The sequence below is a fragment of the Anopheles darlingi genome, chromosome 2 (assembly GCF_943734745.1).
Source record: "Anopheles darlingi chromosome 2, idAnoDarlMG_H_01, whole genome shotgun sequence".
Classification (NCBI taxonomy): Eukaryota; Metazoa; Arthropoda; class Insecta; order Diptera; family Culicidae; genus Anopheles; species Anopheles darlingi.
Genome location: NC_064874.1, coordinates 51454403 through 51466902, shown reverse-complemented (window position 1 = coordinate 51466902; position 12500 = coordinate 51454403). Strand labels below are relative to the sequence as shown.

Genomic DNA, 12500 nt, shown 5'->3' with positions numbered 1-12500 from the left:
ACGTTCTAAAGCGGACAAGGACAACGATGGACAGGTAAGTAAAAGTTGTTTTGCTTGAGTCGTGCTAAACGAAACCGCACGCCTTAAAAGTTGGGTGATAAGTCGAGAATGGATCCATTCCCTATTCCTGGTACAAAAATTCGGTCAGGAAGGAATCGTTGGATAAATGAGTTAGGAAAGTTTTATGAGCGACAATTTATGGTTATAAAATAAAAGAAACCGAACTTTGCGTTCTGAATTGTTCGAGAGTCTACCGGAAGAATGTAAATACGGCTGTCAAAGTTGACTGTAAAATGTTTGAGTATTTGCTTCACAAAAAACGTCTGATTTTACTAGAACAAGCGGTAGCAGACATTTTTCAAATTGATTGGAGTAAAACGGTATATTTTGATTTAAGAAATATGTTTTATTCTTACGCTCAAATCTATTTGAATACAAATCAAGAAATGTGTTGAAAGAGTTAACAAAACGAATTAAAAAATATGTTATTTGCCCGACAATCAAGAGCAAAAACAATAAACTTTCTTTCATTGTGCATTGTGCTCATCTGGAATTCCAATCTTCTAATATCAGATCACAAATCAGAGTAGACAGTATCGTAAAAAATTGTTACAGCAATTCTTTCATTATTTCTGTACCTGTATTATCTGTAACAAAACGTGACATTCGTCTATGTCGTATCAACATATTAGATTGTGAGAAAAAGTGTCTGTCATGTTCTTTAAGGTTTGTGCACGAACGAGTGGTTACAGCTTTGCTGGTTGTCTGACCTCAGTTCTACCTTCAATTTACATTAATCCCACTCTCAGTCAGTAGTCCAGTTTTTTCCAATTGCATAGCTGTAGCAATGATGATATGTTATGGAGGAAAAATAAAAAGCTAAATCATAAAATGATTGGGCAGAATTCTTCTCACTGCCCGGGATCTTATGGGATATTATTAATTCCAAATTTATCATCTTGTTGAACAGATCGTGACTTTGTTCCCAATAACGTTGCAAGCAGAAAATTGTCATCATTTTGTTGTAAATCGCATTTTGAAATTGAAGTAGCCTTTCACGCAGTAAATGGTATCCTTTGGTGGCCTTCGGATTCTGTCGGCCATTCATGAGCCATGTAATCTTTTACATGGATACGTGCTCATCTGCTCCCTGCTAGCTTGAATACCCTCCAATATTTGGAAGGCAAGTGAAGATTAATGATACGATGCTGAATGTCATGATTGCATCCAGGTATTGTCCGATCTGGGATTACATAAATGTTAGGGTTGACTTTATATATTTTCATAAAACATTCATGTTTTTCCAAATATACCAAAAATTAGTTTTACTATACAATATAATGAGAAAAATTCAGTAGCAGTTTAGTTGGTTGCCACACAGCCTTATAGAAGAAGTATTACACATTAGAATAGTATAATTTATAAAAACAAAAAAATTATCATTATCACTATCAATAATTCTTTTAGTATAGATACTTTAAAAGCATTATCTTTATCAATGTAATTTTTTAATGTGGTTCAGATTTTAAATCCGGCTCTCTGTAATGATCCTCAACGCTGACACCATGCATGATGTTTACGATATTGTGACGATTGTGTTCAAGTTATTGAACAACTCCATAGCAAATTAGTGCAGAAAGCAATATGTTTTAAGATGATTCTGTTTACAGTAGAATGATATTATTCATCGCATCCAGATTGTCCGCTTCCTTGCTGCAATCTTCATTGAAGTTCATATTTGCCGATGCTGCACGGCATGGCGCAGTGCAAATTGTGCATTAAATGGTTGCATTTATTTCTGCTTACTGCATTTCATAGATCGCACGTGAACAGTACTCCCACAGATGATTCCGTGTGATGAAATAAAAATAAATATTAATGTTATATCCCGTCGCATTCTCTGGTACACTCAAGTTGTGTCCCGATTTCCTTCGTGATCCCAGCTGGATGTTTGCTTCATAATGCGAAAAAGTTCCTGCGGGAAACCAGAGTTCCTAACGCCAAGCAGTGATTAGAAAGCGCAAGAGCTATCGAACCACTTTTGATGGACAAAAATTACCTCTTTTATTTATTTTCTTTACGATCCGTCAAGCTGCCATTACGTTTTTTTTTTCATAAAAAGATAAGTAAGTCCGTAAAACGGCAAATTTAAAACACATCTATTAGAGCGACGAGCAAATATTGAAACTAAAATATCATGTTCTTACACCGGTACCTACCCCCTTAAATTGGAATTAAAACCTCATAGCCTGGGATTGACTAACATAGCTCTTTATCAAACGAAAATGGGATCTTGGTACTCCAAAATTAGTAAATCTTATATCATGCATCATATTTGGCTAAAATTCGAATTCGTATAGTTTGTTGTGTAGAGGATGCTCCTGAGTTTTAATATTCGATCTCATAGGAAACAGGAGGATAAAGAATGCTGTGGAACAGACCTTTTTAGCAAGTATCTCAGTTTAATCGTGAATTCTATAACCATGTTGTGGCTTTCATGTGGCTATTGTTTGGCTTTTGTTAGGACCGGTCACTACTTGGTCTGTTGGCGATTAATGGCAGCTGGTTTAAGGGTGACACATGTCTTGACTGCAGAAATGCGGCAGACAGAAAAGGAAAAGCGAGCAAACCTCGATACCATTGAACAATCAAGTTTGGACAACTGCCAGGAAATATATTAAATTAATGGTGTTCAAATCTGCTCTGCTTGTCCTCCTGGAATCAAGAGTATAAAGGAATATGTGCGTTTCCATGTGCTAGAAGATTTCAGTGCGTGCTCTGTTTAAAAAAGAGGAATGTAGCCGAATGAACAAGCGAAGAATATGATACACTCTTCTATGCGTAAAATAGCAATTTTCGCCATTTCGATAGCCGTGTACTATTCACGTTTTCCACCGAAATTAAACTAAATGTTGGTAAAGCATGTCGCGTTTCCCGCACTGCGTGTGAAATAAATTTCATGAATATTACTTCAATTGAATCTTCTTGATGGTCGCTCATAACATGTTTATCACAAATAGAACTTTCAATTTCAAGAAACCCTGCTCTTATAAATAAAGGAGCTATAAAGACAAGGATTTAGAAAATGTTTTATATGTATTGTTTATTGGTAACATTGCGTATATTTACCAGTAAAGCGAGTAGGTTGTACGTGATTGAGTGGCCAGCCTCATTGATAGACCATTTAAAAAATAGGCTGCAGAATCTGTACGCTTCCATCGCAACACAACCTATAATCCGCATTATGTTTGAAAATAGATTCGACGGTGTCGGTACGAGATTAATGTCTGTAAATGACGATATCCTGGTTGCCAAGAGAGTGTAATAACTTGCACGATATCGGCACTTATGTCAAAGCATTAATGTGTTGCAAACATCGTTTTTTCGTCATCACTGGACACGTGTCTTAACTAGTTTGGTATACAAAAAGGCGTCAAAATTACATAAAATTAATATACTTTAGAGCTATGTAATATATTTGCTTTTAATTGGTATTTACACACCTCGATACAGTACAAACCTTTGTATTAGTCGTTGGACCATGCGTTATAGTCATTAACGAATATATTCAAGTCTAACTTTTTATATTTTCACATCAATTTTACAGGTTTCTGTAGAAGAATGGTGCAATATGTGGGATGCGTATGCTAAAGATCCTAGTACGGTCATGGATTGGCAGCTTAGGTAAGTACTAATGTACCTATATAAATAGCCAGACAATCTTTTAAATCCGTTACGTCCATGCAAATAAGTTGTGTGGTTATCCTTTAAATAGGTTAAAACTATCCATCGATGATAGTTGAATTACAATAAATTTAACAGTAATAAAGAATGCTTTATATTGCTTTCTAAAGCCCTTCGGCTGTTTCAAATGGGAAGCTATGTACACTGATTACATTACAAGATGATTGATTTGAACTCATCGTATTAGTGGTGCAGTGAATTACTGGCAACAGAAAGCCTAAATAAATAAATAATGTTTAATGTATTTTAAAGGAGATGATTATTTACATTTTTTTAAAGTAGAAACTCTGATTTCACCAGCTAGTCAATCCGATCCTGGTCTAATTCATAACTGGCTACCCTGGCCATTTTCAGTTTGTTTATTTTTCTCCGCTTACAGTATTAGATTTATTTAAGTGCATTTTTAGGACGGAATTTAAAAATGGCCTTTAAGATACAACATTTTAGCGTTGAATTGAATTTGGTTCCGATTGTGCAATCGTCTTATATCGATACAGAGCGAACTTAAATCTCACCTGGTGTAGTATTCCCAAAGTCAAACCATTCGCTTCCTGAACTATAGATACAAATTTAAAATAAACTTCTAACTTACCACTTGTACAATTTCCATCATCCTTACAACCGATAACCAAATAAAATCAACAAATCTATGGTCGAAATAAATCGTATCTGTACAAACATGGATTTGGTATGAAGGACCGCATATCTTTTTACTTATTTAACGCACTTTAGATCTTAGATCATGATAATTTCAAAAATGTTAAGAGGATCATATATAATTATTTATTGCAAGATATTACCACTATAAAAAGTATTAGCCCTTCATTTTTTTTGTTCTTGCGGATGCTGCTTAGCTACATCGTAGGATGAAATGAAAACGTATAACTATACACCTTAAATGCAAAATAAACAATTTTTTTTGCCGATGGTTGATATAGTTTGTAAATGAATTTAATAACACACAAAGCAAATTGAGCATATGAACTCAGAATTTTCAATGACTTTAATACTTCCTTTTTGTTGCAGCCTTATGTAATTCGGTAAACGAACGAAAAATGTCTTTGGACCATAATGGAATGTTTGCCAATATTGACATGGTTGTTCTAGGACAACTATCGAAGTATGGAAGCAAATGTAGCATGATTCTTTTATCAACATACTATCCACCGATCTATTCCTATAACGTTTCTTCCGTTTCTGTTTTTTTTCTTTTTTGGACGCCAATTTAAAGGTATATGAACTTCATGTTCGACTTGGAAGATGCTTCGCACGACGGAACCATCGATGGGGATGAATTTTCAATTGTTTGCTCAAGCTACGGCGTGGACAAGAACGAGTGCCAGGAGGCATTTAAGAAGATGTCAAAGGTTAGTACGTTTATATTTCCTTGGAGTACGGTAGGGAAAGGATAACTTAATCGCTCGTTTTGACATTGACTCATTCGAAAAGGATAATCACCAACACAATAACGGTGGGAACAGTTTTTTTTTGTCCATGACGAATAGGTTCAATGATTGGATTTAGAAAAGATTGCGGGAGAGTTTTTTTATGTAGTGTACTGATAGTACATTGATGACCAATTATAAAGAAAATAAACGAAACAAGGGATCATGTTTTGACAGTGCTATGTTGAAACCATATTGCCCAGGCTTCTCATAACCGATGTATTTAGCTTTTGTATTTAACGCTTTACTAAGCTCGCTATTTTACACAATATTTACGTATGGATCATTGCAATCACACTCTTCAACAGCTAATAACATGTTATGATTATATGTTGCACTGTTTTGCGTAGGGAGCTGTTGAGGTCAACCGCGAAGAGTTTGCCGAGCTGTGGCGTGAATACTTCTCATCTGACGATCCTGTCTCTCCTGGTAACTTTATCTTCGGTAAAACATCGTTTTAACGGAGTGGCATGTAAGAAGAACCCCTATATGCTACACAAAAATGCTGATAATACTACAAAGATGGAGATGACAACGTTGCTGATGGTGACGATAAAACTGTGGTGGAAATGTTTAGAAGCTGGTAGTAGATCCTAGCAAGTTAGACATCATAGCGGGTTTCCCAGCGGAAGATTGTTGCGTATGAGTACTATATGCAACATTTGATCAACTACGACGCACAACTTTACAATAAATATCAACGTGAATCAAATTGGCGAAAAGGTCGATGGTAATTGTGAAACGAAAACACCACAAAAAATACCACAATAACAAAGGGTATACAAGCACGCAGAAAGTAAACAATATGGATTTCTTGAAAAACAAAATAAAAGCCATCTTCCCTGGTATCTTCCGTTAGTCCAACAATGTGTTGTTTCTTTACTGTTTGCCCCTTTTTACTAACCTGACTCTAAAAGTAGCGAGAAGGTACAATCTTAAAAAAAGAACAAACGATTCGTACGACCCAAAGTTTGAGACGTGGCATTGAAGTGCTTCGAACCTATTTTAATCTTCTTATGAAAATGCTTGATGCTCTCTCGGTCTGTCAGAAAAACCATAGCCTTTGTTAAAACCTTTATCATGAACAAACTGCCTTCTCCGTAGTGGAAAGGGAACTGCTAGAAAGGGCATCGTTGATATTTGTTTATGTCACACCACGCAATTTTTCTTCAGCTTAAAGTCAATCTGCAAAATACTGCAAATGGATCGCTACATTAAATATGAAATGAAAGTGTTGCACATTAGCGTTTACTTTTAGCAGTTTAGAGTCTTAGTTGAGCGAACATGCCAAACTGCTTCATCAACGCGGGTGATGAAGTTCGCGTTCCTTTTTTATGGTCATAGAACTGTCGCGAAGCTCATCGTCCTACATAAGGTACTCAGTGAAGCATTTTTTCATGAATGCTTTAAGCGCCTTTGACCGTAGGATGGAGGAGACTCGAGACGAATGAAATATGGTGTGACAATTTGGTGCTGCTAAACATTGTTCACTACGACAAGAGTTTCAGTACACTACTCAGTGATTTAGCGGGATTTAGGCGTGGAGCGGATGGATATGGACCGGACGATGAGAATAAATCTAATAAAGTGAGCTACCTTAACGTGTCTCTTAAGTTTGTCTACACTCTCCACGAGCATGTGGAACTGTTTGTGAGCACAGATATGCAAGCATATGATAGATACAAGAGCCATGTGTAAGGAGGTTTTCCTAATAAACTCGTTACCAATATTGTAACAAGATGAGAGAGAACATTCGTTCCAATTCATGAAAGCAGTTGAGTTATTAAGCTAAAGATATATTTTTTTATTCCGTCTTTAGAAATGTTATGTGTTTTAAAATATTATTTTACTCTCATTTATTCCGGTTTTTAGTTTAGTTGTGAATGTTATGTCACATTCACGATTTATGTTTTGTGATTTTTTCCTTTTTCAATCAAACAGTGGTTTATTAGAACATAAAGGTACTGTTAGAAGGACAAGAAAACAGTATATTTTTGCTACGACAGAGACGACCTTGAAATGAGCAGTGTAAGACTAACTGAGCCATTGAAGGGATTATTTCTGAACTATTAGTAAAAATTTGTTCCATATTGAAGGAAATAGCAAAACAGGGAAATTGCTAGCTATGATTCAACTTGTATTAATCGAAGTTGTCGCATAATTTTATCTACCATTATGTATGTGTAGTCGTGAATGTGAGCAAACTCTACACTATATACGGAAAATATGACTCTCTCGATCTAAATTCCATTGGTGTTCATTGTGATACACGGCTTCCCAGGAGGTACAGCCGGTAGTTAACGAAAGTAGTGTTTGTCGTGTGATTTACACAGATGCCCCCACTTTCTATAATAAATAATACTGATAGTAAAACTTGACAACATATTTCCCACATTGGTTGGTTGCAATATCTTAATTAAGCTCCTTATACGTTTGCATTTTCATATTGCTGTTTGAAGCGTTCTATTTCCGATTAGACAACTTCAAGTACTGTTACGCCGTGCAATGACTCAACCGAAAAAAATATTCTATAATATACCAGCCGTTTCTTGATGTTTCACTTGGTAGATAAATCAAAACCAAATTTAGATAAAACAATTCTATTAACTGTTATTGTATCTTAGGAAAGTGTCAGAAACTCTTTCTCTTCCATGTTATCGTTTATCGGTGCAAATTATCAACTAAGAAAAGTAGAGCAAAATGAGAAGAGTTCTGAGAACCTTACACAACATATTGAAGTGTATGTCATTGTGTACCTACCGTAATTGTCGTTTTTATCAGAGCACAGGAGCTTTGTGACAAGTCAATTAAAAAATAAAGCCCGAAGCTGTAACAACTATAACATATTTACCAATCGTTGACAAAATTACTCGACCATTTTTCAATGGTTAATCTAATTCAATCAATTTCAATACAATTATTGAAATGATTGGATGTTAGAGTCTGAAATTTGTGTCCTTCAATCTGGCTTGCTCTGAAATCGGTCGATGCATTTACTACAAACCCTTTCGAAAATTCAAACTCTAACACACAAAAAAATTAATTGGAAGTTGGAATCGATAACAAATCGATCACTTGAAATTGATTACTAAACAGCAAAATAGAAATCAAAGTTTAGCAGTAATGAGGCAATTGATGATTTTATATCAACTGCAATTGAAGATGGACAAATAAATTGCAGAGAAAGGAATAAATCAAAATTGAATGCTCAGGACCGATTTGTTTAATGTTTTACTTTAACCATCCGAAATAGGACAAGCCGAACATTAAAAAATTCAGCAATGGTAAAAACGAATTCATTAAAAATACAAGAGCACAACTAATGAAAAAATGTCGAAATGTATTCAAGCATCGAGGCTTCGAGAACCATGAAAACATTAACTAACTATGATTTTCCATTTGTGCTTTTCTTAAGTATAGTAAGATACCTTTGCGATGACCAACGAGTTAACCGTATCAAGAAGAATACGCACAAAAAATAACGACTTCTGTTTACGACTGATTTTTTTTAAAATTTTAATCATGTTTTGAATAATTTTTGTTTTAATTATGATTCCAGGCTATGCTTGGTGCAGTATTTATGAAAAAATGGGTTACTTTATTTAATTTATCCCCTTTCTTCGTTTAACTAACAATTTTTATTCCATGGTTCATAACACAAATTTAGCAATACAGGTTTCGTTTTATGTATTATGTTTATGTAGTTGTATTAAAAAGATAATAATAAATGTTGACGACATCAACTGTATCGTTTCTTATTCAGTCACATACTAGAGTGATTTTGTTGAAGTTTTTTGGGCTTTGTCCTGGAAGCTATATTTTTAAAGATTTAATTCGATTTCGTGATCGCTACACCATGACCACCTGTGTCGCTTGAACTTGCTGGTGTGATTATCGTTAATACAACTAATACTTTTTTTTTAATTTCGTCTGAGGTTATTTACTCGCTCCCAAAGGATCCATTAATCAAAGGAATATTACCCAGATGAATCACCAATAATTGAACCTATACTAGATATGCAAATAAAATTCCACCAATTAGAAGGCCAACCACATGAGGTATATTTTTAAATCTTGATTTGAAATTGGAATATTAAAAGATTCGAATGATTACTACTACAATTACACTAAAAGCAACATTAAATTTGGAGTAGCTATTCCACACGCTTCTAGCCTGAATGTAAAAGTCCCTCTACTAGACGGACGAACACGTTAATACCGGAAAGATTTCAAGTTGGCTCGATACTTCATCAAGTCGCAACCGCAAGCCCGCCAAAACCATAAGCCGAGGAAGTGACTGAACGTAGTGGGGAGGCTGCGAAAGAGAGAGCGAGTGGTAACAGCTGAACGGAACCCCAGCCGGATAGTCAGTATAGTGTCGCTCGCCGTAAGTTGATGGCGGAATCGATGGTTACGAATGGACCAGGCGGCAACTTATTTCGTATCCGTCAGTCAGTTTGTATCCGTGAACAGCAAAACAAACAGAAAACACATGCTCTCTTCGGTGCGTGAACAACTTCTTGCAGCTATCGTGTTGGTTAGTAAACCGGAAGCTCCGAGTTTGTGATTCAACGTTAAATTCGAGATTTGAAAAAAATAGTGAGTGACAAGTGATAAGGTGTAAAGATGAGTGTAAATCCCGATTTATGACCGTCTTGTACAACGAGTTGCCAAACATTAAATGAGACATAAAACGAAACGTCTTCTATCGAAACCATAAACCTTTTGCAGGCGGTTGCTTCTTATTTGGTTTCTGGTTCTCAGCAATCGAGTGTAACAATATTTTTTTACGGATAACCCCGCAACAAAACTACGATTCATAGTGAGTTTGTGCCCAAGTGTAATTTTAGTGGATTCTATTTACTAAAGGTGCCGTGTAAGATGCAAGTGGGATCAACTTTAACTAAAGACCAAATCTAAAATAAGCAATACAACATAGGAGCGCAACTACGAAAGTTCTTCCTCGCTATCTATAATTGCTAGTGTTGCATGTATTCGGCAACCGTTGCATATTATTATAAAAAAAAACCCGTGCAACAATAATACAATAGCATTGTCAATCCTACCGTAGGTGTAATACTCTTAAACATGATGATTACCGTTTAAGGAGTGATCATTTTATGCAGACGATCATTAATGGTCTCTGCCAGATCGACAAGAAGGCAGAGTGCCAACTGTTAAATTCACTTTCAATTTTACTTCGGCTCGTATGCCTACTTTGTGTACTGGCCGCTTGGTTTAGGCTTTTTCTGCTCGTCAGTCTTCCATCTTAGCGTTCGTTGCTTGCTGTGTTATTTTCTCTGCTACTTCCATTCCAAGTAGCCATGTGTCGACAGCATCCTGCTTGCAACCGTCTATGGCATGAATTGGCAGATTGCGGAAACAATGATCATCATCAACTTCTTCATCGCGGGATCATCCGGATTCAGCTGATATTTCTGATGAGGCAATAGCAGCGGGGTCGTAGGGGAATACTGTGAAGGGGAGAAATTGAATGACTGCGGCAGGAAAACCCTCCCAGCTATAATGTCACAGCTCGGCAAATTAAGTTGAATAACGGATGCTTGTTTTTTTTTGTTGTTGTTGTTGCTAGTCAATCATTCGATAAACACTGTCAATACCCAACGAAAATCTCACCCTCGACCATCCGTGTCGTGCATGAAATTAACAAATTGTACAAAGCCGTCAAATTGTGGAACTGCCGCAGTCAGTTGGGAGACGTGTGTCGAAGTGAGTCTTGATAAAAAAGTAAAAAATCATAAAAATACCTTGTTGCAAATTCATAATGGCTCCAAACGATACAGTAAATAACGTAGAAACGACAGTAAAACAGTATACCAATATGGTCCCAAACCTAAAGCACTAATACTTTTCAGTCGGATTTTTTAAACTGTATGGCCGGCTCGATAGCACCTCAGATCATCATTCTTAAACAGTATAACAGGTAAAAATCGGATGCGTTCAGAATTCGGGAAGTGAAAAGAAAGCGAAAGTATCTGGAAGACTTTCGACTATCGATTTCCTACGTGTTTAGTAAATCGTGTGAAGCCGCTCACCGTTGCTGAATTGATGTTACCGAAAAGGGGACACAAGATCGTACCGTGAGGTACACTGGTGCTAAGCGAGCTGGTCAAGGCTGGGAACGGTAGCATGATATCAGACAACGATGATGACATAGCGCATTTGAGCCGCGATGATCATCGCCCGTCGAACTGATCGAACCAAAAGAAAATACAAAAACGTACGGAAAGAAAAAAACTATACACGAGAACAATGGATAAACAGTTGCGAACTGATTTGTTTAAAAGTCGGTGAAATATGTTAGGCCGCCCACACAAATCCCCCAAACCACCCATCGCCCCCTTGCGGTCCCTTCCGCTACCTGCTTGGCTGGGGCTTGCCGGCTTATCTGTTGCATCGAATACCAAGGTGTTAAGCACGTCCAAGTTTCGCTAGATTTCTTTCCTGTTTCGAGCTTGGCTCAATCTCTGAAATCCGGGGCTTGTGTTGAATGCGCTGCTGGCTACCAAGTGGGCTCTAAGCTTTGTGCCGGGTTTTGGGTTTTTGTATGGCACCGCAGACAGACCGGAGCCGATGCGAGAAGCAGTAAAATGAGTAGAAACGGAACGACGGGAACGGCACACATTGAGATTCCGTTGATTCCGCATACCGGACAACCAAATAAAGCTCTTGAAAGGCGCGAACCAACCGACCACCGAAGAAGGATGAATATGATGATGTTTCGGACAAAGTGTGAATTAATCGAAAGGAAAATTGTACGTTTCTGAGTGTATGCGCCGTGAGGTTTTGAGGGTGGCCAGAATCTCGCTTAGTGAAACGAATTAGGACTTCGTGGGTGGACGGACGGAAAAATAGAGGACACTCTTGCAAAGATATCGTAGCCGGAACAAAAGCGACGGTTTGATAAAGATAGTGAGAGGAAGCAACCGAGCTGTACCGAACTGAGATGGGAAAAGAAGAAAGATGCTGAACTGCGTCCAATCGTGTTCGGATGGCATCTCGATAACTTGAAATGAAGAAAAAAGCCCCTTGGAAACAACTCCAATATGAGTGAGCGGAAGCTGAGGGAAAGAACCGCAGCTAACGTCCGGCGACCGAGCAAGAGATCGAAAAAAGGGGCATCAGATGGCGTCAAGTGTAGCATTTTCCAATGAAGCGATCGTCTGGCTTACTTTCGCTTTCACTGTAAGATCGATTTCGTTCAATGTCTTGTGTATGGGAAATCATCGACACGATTTTGGTGTTACTTTTTATCGCCTACAACGAGCTTCTTCTCTGTCACATTAAACG

At 37.2% G+C, this 12500-nt stretch overlaps 2 protein-coding genes across 4 annotated transcripts in view; both read left to right on the top strand.

The window, feature by feature from the left end:
- Nucleotides 1-8388, top strand: part of LOC125959697 (calexcitin-1) — a 16366-nt gene extending 7978 nt beyond the window's left edge. For both annotated transcript variants that reach the window (XM_049692572.1, XM_049692574.1), the window contains 4 exons: nt 1-34; nt 3608-3684; nt 4976-5111; nt 5540-8388. The exon at nt 1-34 is cut by the window's left edge and continues 86 nt beyond it. In XM_049692572.1, coding sequence (XP_049548529.1) covers nt 1-34; nt 3608-3684; nt 4976-5111; nt 5540-5650 — 358 coding nt within the window. In that variant the 3' untranslated portion in view covers nt 5651-8388. The remainder of the gene's footprint in view (nt 35-3607; nt 3685-4975; nt 5112-5539) is intronic.
- A 1231-nt stretch (nt 8389-9619) lies between these two features.
- The window catches only part of LOC125959680 (uncharacterized), a 13569-nt gene continuing 10688 nt past the window's right edge, over nt 9620-12500 (top strand). The window contains exon 1 of one of the 2 annotated variants that reach the window (XM_049692523.1): nt 9620-9726. The gene's annotated coding sequence lies outside the window, so the exon portion shown is untranslated. Of the gene's footprint in view, nt 9789-12500 lie in introns of both variants that reach the window. The other variant, XM_049692524.1, reaches the window with a different exon arrangement.